Genomic DNA, 23,048 nt, shown 5'->3' on the forward strand with positions numbered 1-23,048 from the left:
CTAATTTGGTGTAAACAGTAATTATAAAAAAACCAAGGCTAAACCAAATCAGAAACACCCCAAAAGATGTAATTACTGTTTCGATGACATGGCTCAGCAGGTAAAGGGACCTGCAGTACAAGCCTGATGACCTGAACCCATGGAAGGTGGAAGGAGAGAACCAACTCCACAAAGCTGTCCTCTGAACTCCACTCGTGGCTCATGTGTGCACTGACCCACAGTAAAAACAAGTCATTTTAAAAGTAAAACTCTTTATCTACTAAGAATTTTAATTTACAAATAAAATGATGGCTTTGCAATTTAACCTATTTATCATAATCTTACTAAATAGGAGAAGTCAGAAAACACAAAGGGAATAAAGTATCTGGACATTTTCTCAAAATATTAAAGTAAGTATTGAAAACATATTTTCTTTTTCTCCAAGATAGTGTTTCTCTGTGGAGTCTTGTCTTAGAACTTACTAAGTAGACCAGGATGGCTTCCAACTGAGAGACATACCTGCCTCTGCCTCCCAAAAAGGCAATGTACCACCACTGCCCAGTGAGAGAGTAATTTTGCTGTTATCAACTTTGTTTCCTTTTTAAAATTTTGCAATTTAAACTTTAAATCTTATTACTTAAATTTTAAAGCATTATGTTTTGCCTGTATATGTTTATATATATATGTATGTATATACATATATACATATATACGTATAGGTATATGTATTTATATACACTGCACCATGTGTATGCAGTGTCTGAAAGTCAGATGAGGCTGGGCAGTGGTGGTGCACACCTTTAATCCCAGCACTTGGGAGGCAGAGGCAGGCAGATTTCGAGGCCAGCCTGGTCTACAGAGTGAGTTCCAGGACAGCCAGGGCTACACGGAGAAACCCTGTCTCAAAAAACCAAAGTCAGATGAGATGAAATGTTAGATACCTTGGAACTGGCATAAACAGATAGTTTGTGAGCTTCCATGTGGATACTGGTACTCAAACTTAGGTCTGCTGTAAGAGTAGATATTGGTCTTAAACCACTGAACAACCTCTCCAGGCTCCAACTTTGTGTTTTGTAAAATTTTATATTCAAGAGTAAAAACAAACTTGCACTTTTACACTCATCTCAAAAAAAAACCCTACGGGCTTGAGGTTTAAAAGAAACCCTGAAATTCTGGTTTTTCTTTTTCTTTTCCTTTTTTTTAAGAAAAAAAAAAAAAAAAGGTTTTTAGAGACACTGCTTCTCTGTGTAGCCCTGGCTGTCCTGGAACTCACTCAGAAATCTGCCTGCTTCTGCTTGCCTCCCAAGTGCTGGGATTAAAGGCGTGCGCCACCACTGCCCAGCTCCTTTTTGTTTTTGATACTGGGTTTCTCTGTGTAGTCTTGGCTGATCTGGAACTCATTCTGTATAGCAGGCTGGCCTCAAACTCACAAAAATATGTCTGCCACTGTCTTCCAAGTGTTGAGACTAAAGGCATGCACCATCACACCTGGTAAGTTTGGTCATTTTCAACATAGGAGCAAGAAGGGTCTCTGACAGCAGAACCCCTTTCCTGCACAGGAAATGGACAAAGCTCTGATTTCTAAATCAGGATATTTTTTGCTATGTCCTTTTCAGCTATCAGCTGATGAAAGAGCTGGGAGATGTGATACTTAGTTGTCCTTAGTAGAGATTTTTTTTTTTTTTTTGATTAAAAAAAAAAGTATACATATGTATTTGGGGAGTAGTGGTAGAGGCCTTTAATTTTTGAGTTCCAGGCCATGTAACAGTGAGGCTCCATCTCAAAACAAAAGATACCCACCCCTGTGGAAAAAGAGAAACACTAGGTCAAATTTAACCATAATTAGTTGTTCCATACTTTTTAAATTAAATGAAAAAGTTTTTTGAGATGGTGTTTTATTATGCAGTCAGGCAAGGCTTGAAATGACTGTGTCGCTCTAGCTAACCTCAGACTCAAACTCCTCTTGTCTTAACATTCCAAATGCTAAACCTGTAAGTGTATACCTCCACACTCAGATTCTATACAGATTTTTATTTTGTGCACATGCGTGTGCATGCATGGATGTGTGTGGCATGTATATATGGACATTCCTGTAGGGGGTACACACACGTTTGGGTGCATATGCTGTGTCCAAGTAGAGGCTAAGAGGTTGATGCTAGGCATCTTATTCACTCTCTACTTCATAAATTGAGCCAGGATCTCTCATTTGAGCCCACAGCTTACCAACAGAGCTAGTTCAGTTACCTAGCTGGCTATAAGAAACCTGTCTCCACTTTCTGTGAGCTGGGATTACAGGAGGACCACCATGCTGCCCCAACATTTACTTGAGTTCTAGAGATCTAAATTTCAGTTTTCACACTTGCCCAGCAAGGGTTTTATCCACTGAGCCATTCTCTAATTCCTTCCATGTTTGCAAATGTGTTCTTATACTCACTGAAGCCAAGCACGGCACCTTATCAAGGTTAAAGAATTCATTAAAGTCAAATTCTCCTGGGGACTGCTCAGGTAGGATGACATCCCTTGGAACTTCCTGATCAGCAGAGGGCTCCTGGGCCAGAATGACTTCCACCTCGTCCTCTTCAGCCACCCCTCCATTGCATTCCACTATGCCTGAAAACAAAACCAAGACAGTATGTTCTGAACCACCTGTTCAGGTACATAGCCCAGTCCTACTCTGTGCCTGTAGCCATCAATATACACGCACAAGTCACACATGACTGTAAACAGACTTCTTGTGTAGGTACGGCACTTCCTATAATAAGTCATTTAGTACCCTTTCTCTGGGAACTGGAAAAGAAAAACATCCTTGCTAAGTACCCAGAACACTAACAGAGTAGGAAAAGGACTGTGGCCCCACTCCTAAATATGCCAAGTTTTCTATAGTATAGTGCGTTTTCGTTTTTTCTCCAGAGCTAAGGACCAAACCCATGGCCTTGCACGCTCTACCACTGAACTAAATCCCCAACCTCAGGTTTTCTTAAAAAAAGAAAAAAATTTTATTTACTTAGCTGTGTGTGTGTGTTGTATGGCATGATGTGTGCCGGTATCTAGAAGGCCAGAGCAGAGTGCATTGGCTCCCTTGGAGAGTTGGTAACACATACATGTGTTTTTGAGCTGCTTGATGTACTAGGAACTGAACTTAAGCCTCTGAAGCCAAATTATTTGGCACTGTGTTTATGCATGCATCTTGTATCACTGTACGTGAGCAATTTTTACCTGTCTACAAGGTTGGCTATAGTCCACTTCCAATATAAAGTTTGACTGTTACCCTTTCTAGGAAACCTATCCTACCTTAAAAACAAACAAACAAACAAACAAACAAACAAACAAAAAACCCTTTATTAAGTACACTGATCTCCCCTTCATAAAATACTGGTATTTATTATAACAATTCTCTAGTGAGACAGATCTTTACAGGTTGTTTACCTGCTCTTATCAACCCTGTCTTATTCTTCAAGGCCAGGAATATCTGAAATCCAGTAATGTTCACTTTTTTTTAGTTTTAGGCAAAATATGACCAAAACAGAAAGAAAGAAAACAAAACAAAAACCCCAAACCCACTTATTTGCAAGTGCTTAAAACACACATACACAGTAGCAGGCATCAGGAATCTTAACTTCCTGGTGACGTGGCAATTCAAGCCTCCGAGCACGTATGTGCATATATATAAACAAATAAAAAAAAGAAAAGCTAAAAAACCCTAACCAAACACAAAATAAACCATGTATGAACTCCTCAGTTCAATTCCCCTCCTCTGCATAAAACTGAGCCTACTGGAACATGCCTGTAATCCCAGAACTCAGGTGGAGGAAGGAAAAACCAGATCAAAGTTATCTGTGATTACATTTCCAAGTCAAATTCTATGTAAAAAACAAAACAAACCAATAAAACAAAAGCCAGAGGCTAGAGAGATGGTTCAGTCCTTAAGAGCACTGACTGCTCTTTCAGAGGTTCTGAGTTCAATTCCCAGCAACCACATGGTGGCTCACAACCATCTGTAATGGGATCCGATGCCTTCTTCTGGTCTGTCTGAAGACAGCAACAGTGTACTCATATACATAAAATAAGTATGTAAATCTTAAAAACAAAACAAGCAACCAAAAGAGCAAACTCCAAACCAATAGAAAACAAAGGACTAAGGATATCCCTCAGTGGTAGAGCATTTGCTTTACAAGTTCAAGGACCTGGGTTCTATCTCTAGTACAGCAATAACACAAAAGCAACTGAAGAAACACTGCTGGGCTGGGATATAGCTCAGACCAGAGTGCCTAGTATACATGAAGGTTCTGAGTTGAATATCTCCAGCAATACACACAAAATAAATTAAGAAAACAAACAATAATGGCCTTGGTGACAAACCTATATACAAGCCCAGTACTAAAGATTACGCTGCGTTTGGTGCCAGTCTGGAATACATGAGATCTTGTCCCAGAACAAAACCCTGCACGAATGGCTGATATTTGAATTTTATCTGAAGCCGGGCAGTGGTGGCACATGCCTTTAATCCCAGCATTTGGGAGGCAGAGGCAGGCGGATTTCTGAGTTCGAGGCCGGCCAGCCTGGTCTACAGATCGAGTTCCAGGACAGCCAGGGCTACACAGAGAAACCCTGTCCCGAAAAACAAAACAAAAAAACCAAAACCAAAACAAACAAACAAAAAAACCAAAAAAAAAAAAAAAAGAAAAAAAAAAAGAATTTTATCTCAGTCACAGAAAACATTATCTTCTACAGAAGCTTGGTCTCCAACATCAGTTAAACAGCCACACTGGCTGATGCTGCTTCATTCTGGTGGAGTGAAACAATGGTATCTCTCAAAGGCAATTGAGCAGATTCTCCCGGGTGGGTGGTGTTGGCACCTGGTTTTAATCCTAGCACTTAGGTGGCTAAGGCCAGCTTGGTCTATAGAACTAGTTCCAGGACATCCCAGGCTACACAGAGTAACCTTGTCTCAAACAACAACAACAACAAACCCAGAATCTCCCCAGTTACCTATGAATTCCCAGAACCAGAAGAATATGTGCCCACGTAAAAATTAAAAAAAAAAAGCCTACCACACTTAAAGTGTAAACAAACAAACAAACAGGAAAGAACTGTGATGTCTCCTTTTTTCTCACTTTTAAATGTATTTCATTAGTTTATTTCCAAGTTTGTTTTAACTTCTTTGGAATTGACACTAATTATCATTAAGAGCTTTCCCATTACCCAGTATCTGCCAAAACATGTATTTCTTGCAACTATACTTGAAATAAGTACACAGTAGAGTCTAAGTTCTTTTTTTCCATTATAAAATTTATTTTTATTTTATGTACATTGGTATTTTACCTGCATGTATGTCAGTATGTGGGTGTTGGATCCCCTGGAACTACTTACGGTTATAAGCTATCATGTGAGTGCTAAAAATTAAACCCAGGTCCTCTGGAAGAGCAGCCAATGGTCATAACCACTGAACCATCTCTCCAGCCCAAAGTCTAAATCCTTTTTATAAAAAATATTTATTTATATTTATTAGATATACAGTGTTCTCCCTGTATGTATGCCTATATGCCAGAAGAGGGCACCAGATCTCATTATAGATGGTTGTGAGCCACCACGTGGTTTTTCCAGGAATTGAATTCAGGACCTCTGGAAGTACTCTTTATCCTCTGAGCCATCTCTCCAACCCCCAAGTCTGAGTTCTTATAAGTATATTTCATAATCATGATAAAAGTATACCTAAAAGATTTGGCAGGCAATGTCTTTACAAATAGACTCAAAAAATAATAAAGCCAGAACACTAAAATCTTACCATTTACAAACTGGCACCCATCACTAACTGTGCAATTAAAGCAATCATCATGTCATTATTTCAAAACAAGTTGAAAATTGATACTGACCTTCCTTCACAGAGGCAGTCCGTCGCCTTGTTCTTTTTCTACCTTTGTGATCCTCCTCTAGAATCTTATCATCAAAGCCAGTCAGCTCTATGGTTTCTGACTGACTGGTGGGTCCAGCTGAAAACCATTCTGGTTCTTCCTCAGTATATGAATCGTTTCGCCTACGCTCACCAAAGACACGTTTACTATCTCCAAACTCCCTCTGAAAAAGTACAAAGAGCAAGACTGAAAGACTGTAAAGTTCTAATTCGACACTGTAACCCGTCTTAATGAACTGATGACAGAAGCGGAAATGTAGATGCTGTGCTGTGCATCTGAAAAGTACATCCCCACTCTTGCACTGCCACCTGAGTTCTCTGTGTTTACTGTGAGTGGTCTGTGATCCCCAGCTTCTCAAAGTAACTGGGGTGTGGGGAGTTAGGAGGATACAACTCAGACTAGGCTAGGGCACTTGCCGACAAGTGTGGGGCCCTGGGTTTGACTCTGTACCACCATGAGAGCAACAGAGGAATGCAGTACAAAGGAGGTGAGCATCAAATTTCAAAGCACTTGGGACTGAAGAGATGGCTCAGCGGTTAAGAGCACTGGCTGTTCTTCCAGGTCCTGAGTTCAATTCCCAGCAACCACATGGTGGCTCATAAAGATCTATAATGAGATCTGATGGCCTCTTCAGGCAGACAGAGTACCATATACATACTACATAAATAAATCTTAAAAAAAAATTCCAAGCACTTGAGAACCAAGGGGGTTAGAAAACAAACCCTGAAACGCTTGTCCTTGTAATCTCTCTCTCTGTCTCGGTCTCTCAAGTCTCGCAGGTCCTTATCACTAAGACGATGATCCTTTTCAAAGGCTCGGGCAGAAATTATCCTTCCACTGCCAATCCTTCGTCCACCGAGCAGGCGAAGCCCATCACTGTCTTTCTCCAATGGACTGCCAGAGCGTCGGGAGCTAACAGCAGCTGTCACATGGCAGCCACCTCCAAAGCTTCGTCTCTGTGGGCTAAGAACAACGTCTAAGTCATCCTCTTTCACTCGCTCTCGTGGATCTGAAAAGATGACAGAAAGAGAAAGGTAAGTAAGCCAACATCTTAGATACCATGTCCTGGGCTAGCAACTGGGCTTATCAACAGATTCAGGGTAAAAAACCTTATTTATAGCATGTGTACATATATGCTATGGCCCCTGTGTAGAGGGTATCTGTGGGGACAGGCTCTTTCCTTCCTCCATTGTCAGTCTTTAAAGACTAAATTCAGACTTGGGAGGCAGGAGGCAGGCGGATTTCTGAGTTCGAGGCCAGCCTGGTCTACAGAGTGAGTTCCAGGACAGCCGGGGCTACACAGAGAAACCCTGTCTCCAAAAACCAAAAGACTAAAAACTCAGGTTGTCAGGCTTGGCAACAAGTGCCTTTACCAATGCGATGGATATTTATTTATTTATTCACTCACATGATAAACATTCCTATATCCATGCTCACACATACATATTCACAGCAACTTTGGTTAGGAACAACTCAAATTACTATTCACAGAAAAATGGATATAATGATGAACTTATACGATGAAATATTAGGCAATAAAAAGAAATGAACTACATATTCAACAACATGGATAAAATCAGCTATAGTTCATGAAAGACTGACCCAGAGAGATAAAGGTTTGAGTTCAGCCTGGTCTACATACAGAGTAACCTTGTTTCCAGAAAGAAGCTTCACTGAAGAAAATTATGGTGACAATTCTAGTTACATACAATTTTAAAAGTGTGAACTCATCTAGAAGAGCAGTTCATTCCATGGAGGTAATGAGACGGGGTAAAAAGGAAGCTCTCAAACACTAGAGCACTTACAGGTGAGAACAAGAATGCTTATTATTTTGATTGTGGTATGGTTTCATACAGATACATGTCAGAACATCAAAGGCATGTTGTATGTAAGGGTTCTATATATAAATTCAATTTCAATAAAGGTAAGAAAAGCATGTCGCATAAAGACTCAGAGTCAACTACCTGGGACTATGGGGGACTCACAGAGCCTGGGAGACCCACTGGGTAGCATGGGGGAGCCAGACCCAGATGCCCTACACATTTGTAGCAAATGTGCAGCTTGGTCTTCATGTGGGTCCCCTAACAAGTGGACTAGAGGCTGTCTCAATCTCTGTTCTCTTTCATAGGATCCCCTTTTTGATACCTGGACTCCCTGGTTGGATCTCAGTGGAAGAGAATGTGCCCACCTGCTGGGATTAGATGCCCCAGGATGGGTTGGTATCTAAGGGGAGCTCCCCTTCTTGGAGGGGCAATGGAGGATATATTTGTAAGGTTAGGACTGGGAAGAGAGGAGGGAGGGTAGCTGTGACTGGGATGTAAAGTGAATACACACATACATTAAAAAAGAAAGAAATAGAAAAGCATCTCTCTCTCTCTCTCTCTCTCTCTCTCTCTCTCTCTCTCTCTCTCTCACACACACACACACACATACACACACACACACACACACACCTAACCTGAAGCAGAGCCCAAGTTAACAACAGCAACAACAACCTGTTTTAGGCTCTTTTTTAAAACCAGAAACAGCTTATCTTATTTTTATCTTATTTCAATTATTTTTCAGTGTCTCACCATTCAAAGTCACAGAAATCTGCTTGCTTTCTACCTTCTGAGTGCTGGGATTAAAGACATGAACAACTAGCTGTCAACAAACAGCTTTCCAGGTGAGACAGGGTCTCATTGAGACCAGACTCTAACTCACTATGTATAACTGAGGATGAGTTCAAACTTCCAATCCTCCTGCTTCGACTTCCTCAGTGCTCAGATTAGAGGCTTGAACTACCATGCCCAATTTATTCACTGCTAGAAATTAAATCTAGAACTTCATGTATGCACAGTAGGTGTGGTAGTTTGAATATGCTATACCCAGGGAGTGGCACTATTTGGAGGTATGGCCTTGAAGGAAATGTGTCACTGTGTGTGTGGCTTTAAGACCCTCCTCCTAACCATGTAGGAAGAAGTCTTCTAATGGACTTGAGATGAAGACATAGAATTCTCAGTTCTCCTTGAACCATGTTTGCCTGGATGCTACCATGCCCCTGCCTCGATGATAATGGACTGAACCTCTAAGCCTATAAAGCAGTCTCAATTAAATGCTGTCCTTACAAGAGGTGCCGTGGTCATGGTGTCTGTTCACAGAAGTAAAACCCTACCTAAGTCAGGAGACAAGCACACTACCATCTGCATTATATCCCCAGCCGTCTTAGTTCCCTTTCCTGGTACTGTGATAAAAGGTACTGAACAACTTAAGGGAGAAGGGGCTTATTCTGGCTCATAGTTCAAAGATACATTCCATAACAGCAAAGAAGTCAAGGCAGCAACAACTTCAAACTGGTCACATTTAATATACAATCAGGAAGTAGATATGGATGAATGTGTGCTCACTTTCTCCATTTTATATAAATCCCCAGAGAATAGTCCCACCCACAGTTAAGACAGGTTTTCTCATATCAATCAGTTAACCTAATGAAGACATTTCCTCACAGGCAGGCACCAATGCTAAATAATTCCTGCATGTGTCCTGGATGCTTGTCTTCTAGGTGATTCCACATGTATTAAGCTGTCAACACTTTCATACCGGCAAAGACAATGGTACTTTATAATTCAAAAGCACATAGCCTAACTTGCCACTGTTATAGAAAAACTATTACTATGATTTTACTCTGCTCATTATGAAAAATACAGCTAGTAAATGAGTTTTCTGATGACATTTCTCTTTGATATGTAAAACTCTAGGGGATAAGAAAGAAACCAGCAACCAGAAGCATGTTCTCCAAAGCACTTTATCATTAATAAATAATTGTACACTTACCTGCTATTCTGCGCACCAGAGAAGGTCGATCTGATTCTGGCTCTTTCTTCAGACTTTCCACTGGTGAGCTCCGCCCTGAGGCTGGGTAGAGAGAGGCATGCCACTTCTCAGGGTCCCAGACACCATCACTACAGGTTAGAGGATAGCATTAGTTAGGATTTGAAGATTAATAATTCAAATAGGCCCTAATTTCTTTAGGCTACATGATAGCTATGGCTGCTTCAAAATAGTTACCCTATTCAAGATGAAAGCAAAACACTTGTTACTTGAGTATAGTTTGTTTCGAATAACATAATACCAATAGGTACTTGAAACACAGGAGTCTGTATACAAATGCAATTGTCAGTCCAGAAACCCTGGGCTCTGTATGAACTATAATAACTGTTTCACACAAAGATCTTTCCCAAGTTCTGCAAAGGCAGCTTTAACTTTTTGACTAGAAGTACCTCCTAGAAAGTATGGTGTATATTTTTCTAGAATTTTTTTGTTGGTTTGGGTTTGTTGTTATTTTGAGACAAGAGTCTCACTATATATCCCTGGTGGGACTGGAACTTACTATGTAGACCAGGCTGACCTCAGATTTACACTGATCCTCTTGTCCCTAACTTTTGAGTGCTGGGGTTAAAGGCATGCAGCACCATGCTGGGCTAGAATTTCCATGTGTAATCTCAGTTTTTTCCTAAAACAGCTCTTAATTTTTTTTCCTGTTTATTGGGGATTAGACCCACTGGTGCGCTACCTGCTTTATATATACCCTTAACCATGAACACTGCTTGAAAAGCAAGTCAATAGTTCTCAAGCCCTCACAACAGGGAGATACTCTCTACCTTCTAGGGTGTCTGTGCTCACTTTCTGCTTCACTCTGTAGCACTGTCACTAGGCACAGTATCTAATTTAGCATAAAAGCTAATATGTGTGCTCATGAAAAATCTATTTTATGCAAAGAAAAAAGTTGTAATAATAAAATCTGAAGTACAAAGGCTTTAAAATTTTAATGAAAAAACAAACAAGCCTATCTGAGACCCATGAAAATTCCTAGCCAATCAAAATAGCCACTATTCAGGTATCATCACCATCAGGAGAATGTAGTGACTTGTCTAGATTCAACAGGCCTTCTCAACTGCCTGTATATAGGTTTAAAAATCTGTCCATAGAGAAGATGTAGCTTAATGATAAAAACACTCACCTAACATGTAAGGCCCTGGGTTCCACCCCTAGCACTAGGGGTGTGAGTATGTGGTACAATGAACCAAGAAAATTAAACATGACACTCTATAAGTAAAAAATAGCGGCCCACATGATATTTAGGAAATTACTAAGACTGCCAGGCATGGTGGCCCATACCTTTTTTCTTAGCACTTGGGAGGCAGAGACAAGCAGATCTCTGTAGTTTGAGGCCAGCATGGTTTACAGAGCAGATTCCAGGACAGCAAGGGCTATGTAAAAAGATGTTGTCTCAAAAAAAAAAAAAAAATGAATAAACAAACAAAATAACCCACAAAAAACAAACAAAAAAACCCACAACAACAACAAAAAAGAAATTACTAAGTTAACCTTAAGAAATATAATATAGGGGTCTGAGAGGTGGCTTAGTGGTTAAGAGCACTGAGTGATCTTCCAAAGGTTCTGAGTTCAATTCCCAGCAACCACATGGTGGCTCACAACCATCTGTAATGGGATCTGATGCCCTCTTCTGGTGTGTCTGAAGACACCTACAGTGTACTCATATAAATAAATTAAAAAAAAAAAAAAAAAAAAAGAAATATAATATAGTATTATTGTACATTTTCAGATCATTTTTAGCTAGCTTCTTCAAGCCAAAGCCCTTTGCTTTTCCTTAAGGAACCTAAAACACAATAAGGCTAATCTAAACGGTTTTGTGATAAAGGTCTCAAAGTCCTCCTTAAACTTCCCCAAAGCACAATGTTAAAGAAGTGAAATCACAGCAAGAACCACAGGGTCTGGGGAAGAAACCCTGGCATGAAGACTACTGGGTTTAAATCTGCTCTGTGACCTTAACCGAGGCACTCTGTAGTTTAGTTTCAGTACTGGTTAGTTGATGGCCACGCAATTAACTCTTAAAAAAACCTTCCTCAGTCATAGTGCTACTAAAACAACAACTTTTCAACAATGGAATTCTTTCCACTTAAATAAAATTTTATTTACTTACTTTTAAATTTATTTTTAAATTTTAACTCATATGTATGTACATATGAGTTCAAGTGTCCACATTGCCCCTGAAGCTGGAGTTTATAGGTTTGTTGTGATCCACCTGGTATGGGTGCTAAGAACTCAACCTTGGTCCACTAAAAAAGCAGATGCTTAACTGCCGAGCCATCACTCTCATCACTCTAGCCCCAATAATAAAATTCTTAACAGTAACACTCATACCTGTCATATTTTTCAGAAAGGCATGATGGCCTCTGCTTAGAATATGGACGTTCTTTTATATCCAAGAGCTCCTCCTAAAAAGAGAAATCACATAAAAAATTTGAACCCTGTTTCTCAGGTCACATACTTCCAATTTATTTCCCTTCTGTGTGTCTACTTTAAACACTTTATATAAGATTTTTTTGGGGAGGGAGGACAGGGAGAGATTTGAGACAAGTTCTCTAGACTGGCCTTGAACTAATGCCCAGCCCCTGCTTCCTGAGTGCTGAGATCACAGGAGTGGCTTTCACACAATTCCTACAATTTTGGACTTAAAATTCCAAAAGGACTAGAATTGGATCAGGGGATTTATAAGACACTCAAGATTATCTCTATGACTGGGATTAAAGACATGTACCACTACACCCAACTCAATGGCCCTTACTTAATTCATTGATATCCTTAATTATTTTGGTGCCCAAACAGTTCCAGATTTTGTCACTGGGAACTTCAAGTGGGCTATATGTCCAAAGCTTCAGTGAAACAATTACTGCTTTCTGCAGGGATATCAATACACACTTGGAACCCCAGCACTCATGAGGCTGAGAGGTGTTTCAGGTCAGCCTAGGTTACATAATGGGACTGAGTCCAAAAGTAATAAATAAATGGGTAACATTGACTTTCTGGTTTATCTTGTGTCCTGACTCACTCTGGAGCCAGCCAGCCATTACTATGAGCAACTCTAGTTTCGTGAATTGTGGAACAGGAGTAGAAGTCAAAGCCTAGGATCTGGGTATACTCTCATTTGCTTGTAATTTTAAGTCCTTCAAAGATTAAGAATTAATGCTGGGGGCCTGGTGGTACATGACTATAATCCTAACACTAAGAGGCAGAGGGAAGAGGATCTCTGAGTGTTTAAGACCAGCCTGTTCTACATAGCTAGTTCCACAGTAGCCAGAGTTACACTATGAGCCTGTGTCAGAAACAAACAAACAAATAAACAAACAAACATAGGGCAATGGTGGTGCACATGTTTAATTCCAGCACTCAGGAGACAAGAGGCCAATCTGGTCTACAGAGGGAGTTCCAGGACAGCTGGGGCTATACAGAGAAGCCCTGTCTTGAAACAAACAAAACTGAATAATGTTCTTGGGCTTGGGGTGTAACAGAACGTCTGCATGAGTGAGGCCTTGGGCTTTCATCCTTGATACCATGAAAGAAAAATAAAGGAATGTAGCTGGCACGGTTACAGGTTTTTGATACCAACACTATGTCTGTGAGTTCAAGACAGCCTAGTCTACATAGAGAGACTGTCTCACAAAAACAAAAATCCAAAAACAAAAGAAAGAGAAGTTAATGCTTTAAATTGAGTATGTTGCTCAAAATGTGGCCCAAAATCTACGTGGATATTTAGGTGGGCAGAAGCCTTCTTGCTCAATTTAGAGAGCTGAAATGTACTACATTCAAGCAATGTCCCAAGGCATATAAAAGACTATTAGCTAAGTCAACACAGTTTACTTTTCCTTCCTTTCTCTGCCTTTCCTTACTTTGTAGGTCTGGCTGGTCTTGAACTCGAGATCTACCTGCTTCTGCCTCCTGGATGTTGAGATTAAAACTACACAGCTGGCAATTTCATCAAGATTTAAGATCAATTATTCCATGAAAAGAACCCCTTTATGGGTATTTTCAAAGGAAACTCAGTTGTGGCTGAGGACACCCACTGTAGCTGGGCATGCTTGCTCCTCCTGAGCATTTCATCAGAATGTGAGAACACTCTTCTGTTGACTTTACAGACTGTGGACCAAACCTCTGAAATCATCCCATACATATGAGAGGATTCAGTCCTTGACTTCTCACTGTTTGCACAGGTTGCTAAAACTTGACCAGGCAGAAACAAGCTACTAATTAACTGCCCAAACCACAGACACCAAAGTAAGCTGTGTCAGACTCCCTTAAAAACCTTGTTAAGCTTTCCAAAGAGATCAATCTGAGAGATGCTGACACACACTCTGGTAATCAGTGTAAAAGGAGACCATGAATAAGTCTGGATGGAAATCCAAAGCAACAATGACTAAGCTCCTCATCCAAATACTTCTCTAAGAACCCCACAGGGAATCAGCATTAGCATCTTGAAATCACACAGGTGACAATGCAGAAGGGGACAAAAGACTCTTTTTGTAAAATGAATTTGATTCTTTTTGTTGTTGTTTGAGTCAGGGTCTCTATTATATAGCACTGTGTGATCTGGAACTCATTGTGTAGACCAGGCTGGTCTGAAACTCAGAGATCTACCAGCCTCTGACTCAGGAGGACTGGGATTAAAAGTATGTGCCACCACACAATGGCACTGAATTTGATTCTTAAGAGTAACAAGTTCAGTATAAACAAGGTGTTTTGCTTTTTTTTTCTCCTTTCAAGACAGGGTTTCCTGGCCTGCCTTTTCAAAAATCAAGACTTTATAGTGCATTAAGTTCAAAAAACTCTAGAAGTGACCTATGCTCTTTATAATAATGCTCTTGTCCTAACAATAGCCATTAGATGGAGGCCCACCCTTGATCTCCTCTTCTGGTCCCTACTTTCCATATGCCCATCAATATTGGGCTGGGCCCATCAGGCTTCTTACGGTAGTGATCTGATACTTCACTGGAACTGATCTCAAAGATAATATAGCTTTAAAAATAGGGAATAATGGGGGGGGGGGTGGTTGCGAAGACAGTCCAGTGGACAGGAGTACTTGCTCTACAAACCCAAGGAACTGAGTTTGAATGCCCTGGATCCATCTAAAAATTAGAATATGGCTATACCCAGAATGGGGATGGAGAACAATGGATTCCATAAGTTGCTGGCCAGAAAGGTTTGCAAAAAACAAACAAATAAACAAAAAACAAAAAAAATAATAAAAACAACAAAAAAACCATAAGTTTCTGATTCGGTGAAAGACTGTCTTAGGACAATAAAGCAGATAGCATATATACTCATGGCTGTCACTACCTACACACACAGGTGCAACATACACATCCAACACACACAAAGACACAAAGACAACTGTGGCAGGCAATCAGGCCAATGTCACTGATGAATCTAGCCAGCTACTAAAGGGGATGCCAGAAATAATTCTGTAGATGGTCAACACCACACTGAGCCATACCCACTCTAACCTAACAGTGGCTGATCTAACAGAGACTTTTCTAGAGGAGAATGCATAGGAAACTGTGAAAATGTTGCTAGGAAAACACCAACAACAACAACAAGCACAACACCCTAGTTTTCTTTTGTTAAAATTTCACACTCTGTACAACTGGCCAATGTAATAAAAATAAACCTTGCCTTTTAAATAGTCAATAAAACTGTTAAAACAATATAAAACTACAGAACAGTAAGCAGGTTCAAGGAAACAACAAACAAAAAAGTTACTTTTAGAGCAATCTGCTTCCGAGTTAGACTGAAGATGGACAGTACAGCTTAGGGGACAAGGGAACACCTAGTAGGCATTAGGCCATACAGGCTCCATGTCAGACAAAAACAGCAAAAGAAGGTAGTTACTTGCTGCTATTTAGAAAGCAGTTGCCTTGATTCTAAAGCTGGTATTAAAATGAGACCCATCTTTGAGTAGGCCTGTTAAATACATCCTATAGTTCTTAGCAGAAATATGTACCAGACACTGGACCTGCACTTCCCCATTTCTTCACCATAAAAATGCCTAGAAGATCAGCAGTAGTATCTTCACTTTAAAGGAAAAGAATTAAGATTAAGAGAAGTTTAAGTGACAAGAATGCATGCCTTCTATCTTAGCATGAGGCCAGCCTGGTCTATGGAGCAAGTTCTAGGACAGCCAGGGCTACACAGAGGAACCCTGTCTTTGAGGGGGGAGACTCGGGAAGGGGGCAGGAGGAGCGGGGAGGGAGGGAGGAGCAGGCAGGCTAAGTTTAAGACTGAAGGTCATACAGGTTAATGGTAAAGTAGTAATCAAGTCCTTCAGTAGCACCCAACAATCCTTAGCCTCTCCTCTCTTCTCTAAAGCTTACAAGGACAAGCTGGATCACCCCTTTCTGAAGCTGTGCCACTAATTACCAGACTTGCTCGAGTCTAGCTGGACCACTGGAAACCCTCAGCACACTCCCAGATCCTTCAACAGGTTGCCCATAAGCCTAGCGTCCCATTATAGCAACTTTCTTGAATTAAAGGTCCCTCTTAAAAATTTCTGTGTGCAATGACTGACTTCTTATCTAGCCAAAGTTCCTATCATGATGGGCTAGTAGGACTCATGGGATCATGAACTTGAGTCCCAACTTTTCAAGATGAGCTAGAACTGGAGAGGTAGAAAATGTCAGAACCCAGTACCTATGGTCTTGCCAGCCAGCTAAGAATTTCCAGTTACCTACGTACTGGATAGCTGACATATTAAGAATGGATAATGATTTTTCACATCCCAACTATGCCTTCCTCAAAATAGGCATTCTTATTTTTATGTTAAATACATCACTGAAGTGTCACCTGTTAGAGGTTATTACTCAATTCAGTTTATGGACAGTACATATAAAATTGCCAAAGATGATTTTTGTATAGGAAATGTATCAACCGATTTGATAATCCCAACTTTTACCTAGAATTTAAATCTTACTGTTTTCAGAGGCTTACTTTCCTTCCCCGCCTCCCCCCCCCCCACAAGGTCTCATCATATAGCCCTGGCTGTCCTGAACTCACAGACACCTGTCCACCTCTGCCTCTGAAAGCTGAAAGCATGTGCCTCTGTGCTCAGCTGCAAAACACAGCTTTTGTTCTTGGGACCACAGCTTAGCAAAACAGATCAGAGATTAAATATTAATGACTTAAGACCCTCAGGATGACAGGAACACATGATCAACCCATTTAATTTATATTATCCTAACTGTCACAGAGGCTTAAGTGCTGGCGTGAAGACACCATGTGACTTTAACTTGAGTTCCAAAGATACAGTTGGAAGCAAAATAGAGGCCACTTTGAACCTCAGGGTACAGCTATGTATCTCAGTTATCTGACAATAGCATTTGCCAGTCTTCCATAGGACTGAAGCCTTACTGCTCAAAGTATGGTCATCTGACCAATATCACAGGCACTATAAAAACAAACAAACAAACAAACAAACAAACAAAAAAAACCCCTTCAGGTCCATCCCTCAGGTATCTTTTAGAACTCATGCTTTCTTGATGCCTGTAGACCTGTAATGTAATTCCTGGGCACATTCATATATAAGAAGTGAGACTAAAGAAAACAAGTGTTGCCGGGCGTTGGTGGCGCACGCCTTTAATCCCAGCACTTGGGAGGCAGAGGCAGGTGGATTTCTGAGTTCGAGGCCAGCCTGGTCTACAGAGTGAGTTCCAGGACAGCCAGGACTACACAGAGAAACCCTGTCTCGAAAAACCAAAAAAAAAAAAAAAAAAAGAAAAAAAAAAGAAAAAGAAAACAGTGTTTGCCCTAGAAAGCACCCCATCAAACAACTACATTTTATACCACCAAGGGAAACAAAATAAGACTTTTCACATTATCCCTACACTAAGAGTCAAAGGTAGGGTGCTCTCTCACCTGACTAACACATTGTTTTGATCATCTAAGTCAATACCTTGTACTTATTAAGACTTCTGCAGAACACACTGCTGTAAGAAAAAAAATCTCCAATAGCTGGGCAGCAGTGGCATATACTTTTAATTCCAGGACTCAGGAGGTGGAGGCAGAGGAAGAAGAACCTCTGTGAGTTCCAGGCCAGCCTAGTCTACAGAGTGAGTTCTAGGACAGCCAAGACTACACAGAAAAACCTTGTCTCAAAAAACGAACAAAAAACCCACACAAACAACACTGATGACAGAAGTTCCCCATACTACTCCTAGACTTTTTGTTCTATAAATGTAAACCTAAAGTAGAAGTTAAATTACTAAATGTTGTATTTATTTCAGTAATTTGATCTCTATATCTAAAAGGGAATAGGATGTCTCAAATGTTATTGTAGTTGTAGAACTAATACTCATTACAGTGCTGACAACACAGAACCATTTTTCAAGTTTTCTTTGAAAAGACATAGGCTGCTCTCAATGAAATAACAGTGTTATGAATTCTACCTTGCCAGGCAGTGGTGGCACACGCTTTTAATCCTAGCACTTGGGAGGCAGAGGCATGCAGATTTCTGACTTTGAGACCCGCCTGGTCTACAGAGTGAGCTCCAGGACACAGGACAGCCAGGGCTATACAGGGAAACCCTGTCTCAAAAAACCAAAAATAAATAAATAAATAAATAAAAATTATACCGCAACATTGCCTGAACACTATCCTAACATTACTACTAGATAAATCTGCTTCAAGGAGAAGCAATCCTATTTCCATGTAAAAAAAATCTAAGCTCCTCAATAATTAAGCTTTTTTTTTTTTTTCTTTTTAGTTTTTGGTTTTTTGAGTGCTGGAATTAAAGGCATGTAACACCACCACCAATTTTTTGTTTGTTCATTTTGTTTTGGAGGCAGGGTTTTTCTGTGTAGCCCTGGCTGTCCTGGAACTCACCTTGTAGATCAGGTTGGCTGAGAACTCAGGGATCTGCTTGCCTGCCTCTACCATCCAAATGCTGGGATGAAAATTGTGTGCTACTGTACCTGGCTTCATTCGTCTTATTCAAGACAGGACTGTTACTAGTATGCAAAGTTGACTGTGAAGTCATGGTAATCCTCCTGCTTCACCTTCTCAGGTGCTAGAATTACAAGTATGCACTACTATCTCAGCTAAAAATGCTTTTCTTAACCAGATCTTTAAAGCACACTTAAGTATGACAGAACTCTGTGATTTTGCTGTCAAAACGAACAATGCTGATTTGTGTGTAGTGAGTGGCTCAAGCTTAAAAGCCCAGCATTCACAAGGCTAAGACAGGAAGTTCATGAGTTTGAATTCAGTGTGTGCTACATAGGGGAAAAAAAAAAGAATACTAATTTCCTTTTGAGCAGGATATTAGAACATCAATCAGAATTTTAATTCAAAAAGTGCTTGGAGCTGATGGCACTTGTACCATTGTACAAGTACCAAGTGCTTTACATTTGTAAAGTTTTACTCTTGTAAAGTACTTGGTAGGTTAGAATACAGGAAGATTAAGAATTCAAGGCCAGCTTGGGCTACATAAGACTCCTTCAAAAAAGCTAAACAAGAGCTAGGAAATTTGAAATCAAATAAGCTTGCAAGTAGTTCAAAGACATTCCCTTCATCTGATACATTCGGAATTCACCTGTCAACATTTGAGGCAATGAGTTTAAGTTGTGGAATCCTTTTCAAGCATGAGAACATCTACATTCGAACGGCAAAACCTGAATATGAATACATAGTTCAAAAGCTTTCTGACAAATGGTCATCTCAGCAATAAGCAGGCAGAGGCAGATGGATTTCTGTGTTTAAAGCCAGCCTGGTCTACATTAGTGAATTCCAGAACAGCTAGGGCTATGTAGAGAGACCCTGAAAACTAACATCCTATCATAACAGAAAACACCATGATGGGAAAGCACTCAACCAAGAACTCATGTTATACTTTAAAATTCCAAGGCATACTTATTAATGTATTTGTTTAACCATTCATTCTCTCTTTCTTTAATTCTGAAAACAGCTACCTGACACCATCTGACACTTTATACCAACTAGGGAAAAGTAAAGGCAGTACAAACAAGGCCTAGCTTCAGTGAGTGTCCTAGGAGGTCAGGGACATAGGCCATGCTGAAGTTGATGACAGCATTCATACCAAAAAATATGGACATGGGCTCAACTAAAGCGTAATCCCTGTCACTGGCAGTTTCAAGACTTTCCCCTTTGTGAGCCTCTTATATACTCTAGCCCAAGACATTTTAGAAAGCCAGAAGCTAATTTACAGTTCACTGCAACTTGTTAATCTGTTCAGAAACACTCAGCAGCCAATATGACACAGATGTAGTATCTTTACTACCTATAAAACCTTGTTGGGGTTTCTAGTCAGAGAAGACAGTAAGACAACCAGTGTAAAAGTAGCTATACACACCTCTAAATTCACAGAGAGGCTGAAGCAATAGGGTACCACATAAAAACATATCTCCAAAAACTATAACAGACAAGCTAAAATCACTATGTAATCTTCAGCAATGAAATATGACTGAAGGCTTGCTTTTGTGAGCTTATATCCAATTTGTAGCAAGAAAAGAAAAGATTAAAAAATCCAATTACTCCAGCCAGACTTCTTATCTAGGGAACTGGACTTCCAAGAAAACATCCATACAAAAGACACCAATTCTGTGAAACATTCCAGAGCTGGACTCCTCACCTGACCCCCACCAACCAATCACCCAGCTTTTAAAGAACATCTGGGTACAAACACTTATCTACAAATTTCACCTAAAACCTATAGTTTACACCTAGTAGTCACACTTAAAAAATGACCAAATGGATGCTTTACAAGACTTATTTAGTCCCTAATGAGTCAGGGCAAAACTACCACTTTAAATAATTCCTATGAACTAGCTACACATTATTACTTCATTTGAAACAAAACTTACTTTCGTATAGCGATGGGGAGATTTGGAGGTGGGCAGTTTCTTCTGGTCAAGGAAAGCATCTCCATTTTCTGTTTCATCCACACTTCTCTTCTCCATGGCTTCTTAGTGTACAATTATTTTGCACCTGGAAGATAAAATTAAGCACAAAACTGTCAAACAGAACAATAAATATTCTTAAGACTTAGCTGCTATGAAACTGAAACTTTGAAGGGAAAAAAATCTAGTTTTGTTTAAAAAAAGAAATTCCAAAACTATGGTATGAACCAGAACTAAACTGGAAAGAGAACCACCTGAAGTATTCACAGTATCCATAGCAAAGGAAAGCAGAAGTGGGAGAGGCTCAATTCAGGGTACAACCTTTAATTATCTTTAATACAAAGGAAAACCAAAATAGTGGCTGCCACCCACGAGAATCGACCTGGTGGTGGTGAAGTTTCCAGGAGTAGAGTAGAGGTAGAACTGGTTGGGCTGCCGATGCTGGAAGTCGGCTGCTGAAAAGTGCCTGTCACTTGTCAATGGATGGCACCAGCTGCCCCTTATTACCCCAGGGTAAGGGGCTGGGGAACCGGCCCAAGCACACCTCCCTCAGCCAGCCACACCTGTGGCCATGTGAGGGGCGTCCGCGGCGAGGGACGGCCAGTGCGGGCCTCCTCTGGGAAACTCCGCTCCTAAAACCAACCCCTGGCCCCTCACCCAGGCCCCGGGCTAGAGGCTCCTCCGGAAGAAGGGCAGGGACGGTACTCACGGAGGGAGGCGGGCCGGAGGGAGCAGGGACTAAGTCCACAGGTCCGCCGCCTAGAGCCGGCGCAGGCCCGCCTGCTGCCCGCCGGCCGCCCGCGCGCCTCGCGCCTCTGCCGCCCCCCGCGCGCGCCTTGCCGCCCGCGCTCCCGGGGCAGCGCGCCGTCCTCGCACGCAGGCCGGGGCCCCGCGCTTGCCGTACCCTTGCTCGGAGCGCCCGCCGCCGGGCGGCCCCGTGCCTCGGCCGCCGCGTCCCCCCGCGCCCGCTCCAGGCCCGGCGTCGCTGCCCGCGGCCTGCGCTTGCGCCCCCCCACCCGCTCGGGCTGGCTCTCCTCAGCCGCCGTAACCGCGGCCCGGCCCTCCGGCGCAGCTCTCCGCCCCCTCCCCCTAATAACCCCCGTCGCGCACCGCGGGGCCCAGGCACCGCCCTCGCAGTGCGCAGGGCCTGGGGTGTCCGCGGCGGTGCCTGGTGGAAAAGCCGCGCTGGGCAGCGCTATCCGCCGCGCCGGGTTCTGCGTGGGCCGGATGGCAAGGGCACGGCGTCTACGGGAAGGTGATCACGACGGGAGGTGTGAGAGCCCGCGCCCGAGCTCACAGGCGGCCGCTGTGGGCAACTCAAGGAAGGGCGCCGCGTTCCCACGCGTCATGAGGGGCGGAGCCAGCAGCGCGCTGTCCGGGACCCGCGCCACGCCGGCGCGAGCGGGGTGGTCTGGGTGGGTCTGTGTTGTCTAGTTGCCAGCGGTCACCGGGCTGGGCCACTTCTGGGGCTTTTGCAGCAGGGGTCAATTAGGAGAACATAGTCGTGATCGGTTTGTTTACTTTTGGTATGATCTAGGGTAAAGTTCTGAGAGGCCTGATTTTTCCCGCTTTTTTGTCTGCTATAACTATTCGTCCGTAAAGTTACTATGAAGAGCATTAGTCATAAGGGCTGGTGCATTAATAAGCAAGTTTGTCACAATTATTTGTGATCCCACGTGAAGGAAATTGACTAATTAAAGTATCTTTCAGTGAATTATCTGAATTTTGCCTTGCCCTGCACGAGAAGGGAAGAGTTAAGTATCTGAGGGAAATGAGATAGCCCGACCGGTATTGGGTGCTTAGCCTTTGCCCGAGTGCCGAAACTCAAGTTGATGGAGGATACTGATACGCATATAAGTGAATAATCCAATTCCCGCGCTGCTCTGGGAAGGTCACTTGTGAACAGGTCTGTAGGAGTTATGCGGAGCTGTTTCTGCACAGGGGGACTGTTCAGAATTGATATTTCTTTGTCATGAAGGGAGACAGTTTTTTATTTTGTTTTGTTTTCCTCTAAAGAACAGCTGAACTTGAGATAGCCTAAACCCGTAATCTTAATTTTTCGAATCTTGAGACGGGGTGTTGAAAGCCAGCGGGAGCAGTATGGCATTTGAGTATCATTTATTTTACTTGGGAAACTACTTCCCTTTTTTTTTTTTTTTTTTTTTTTTTTCTGTGAGTCTTGGCAACAAAAGAAACATTTTTCCGTTCGTAATGATTAATAAAGTCTTTTTCACAAACTATCTTTTGTGACAGGTTTTCACTATGTAACCCTGGCTGGCTTCCCAAGTGCTTGGATTACAGGCATATTGGGGAGATGGAAATAACAGTACTGAAGATTAAATTTGGCAACGAGGGGGGAATGTATAAAGTTTCTTTAAAATATTTAATATGTCCTATGCAAAGACACATTGTA

General features: G+C 41.6%; 1 protein-coding gene and 1 long non-coding RNA gene across 6 annotated transcripts in view; one reads left to right on the forward strand and one right to left on the reverse strand.

The window, feature by feature from the left end:
* Positions 1–22,008, reverse strand: part of Eif4enif1 (eukaryotic translation initiation factor 4E nuclear import factor 1) — a 40,649-nt gene extending 18,641 nt beyond the window's left edge. The window contains exons 1-7 of one of the 5 annotated variants that reach the window (XM_076938248.1): positions 21,746–22,008; positions 20,600–20,723; positions 12,096–12,169; positions 9,705–9,832; positions 6,614–6,900; positions 5,853–6,054; positions 2,414–2,589 (exon numbers count right to left, since the gene is read on the reverse strand). In XM_076938248.1, the coding sequence (XP_076794363.1) occupies positions 2,414–2,589; positions 5,853–6,054; positions 6,614–6,900; positions 9,705–9,832; positions 12,096–12,169; positions 20,600–20,695 (963 nt within the window). In that variant the 5' untranslated portion in view covers positions 20,696–20,723; positions 21,746–22,008. Of the gene's footprint in view, positions 1–2,413; positions 2,590–5,852; positions 6,055–6,613; positions 6,901–9,704; positions 9,833–12,095; positions 12,170–20,599; positions 20,724–21,017; positions 21,135–21,344; positions 21,481–21,539; positions 21,666–21,745 lie in introns of those variants that run through there. The other 4 variants (XM_034508725.2, XM_034508726.2, XM_076938247.1 and 1 more) reach the window with 4 other exon arrangements.
* Positions 6,787–8,975, forward strand: LOC143443072 (uncharacterized). Its single transcript, XR_013111786.1, has 4 exons — positions 6,787–6,925; positions 8,020–8,106; positions 8,457–8,556; positions 8,847–8,975. It is a non-coding gene; the product is annotated as an uncharacterized LOC143443072 (long non-coding RNA).
* Positions 22,009–23,048: the final 1,040 nt, after the last annotated feature.

This window comes from Arvicanthis niloticus, chromosome 7 (assembly GCF_011762505.2).
Source record: "Arvicanthis niloticus isolate mArvNil1 chromosome 7, mArvNil1.pat.X, whole genome shotgun sequence".
In the NCBI taxonomy this organism is placed as follows: domain Eukaryota; kingdom Metazoa; phylum Chordata; class Mammalia; order Rodentia; family Muridae; genus Arvicanthis; species Arvicanthis niloticus.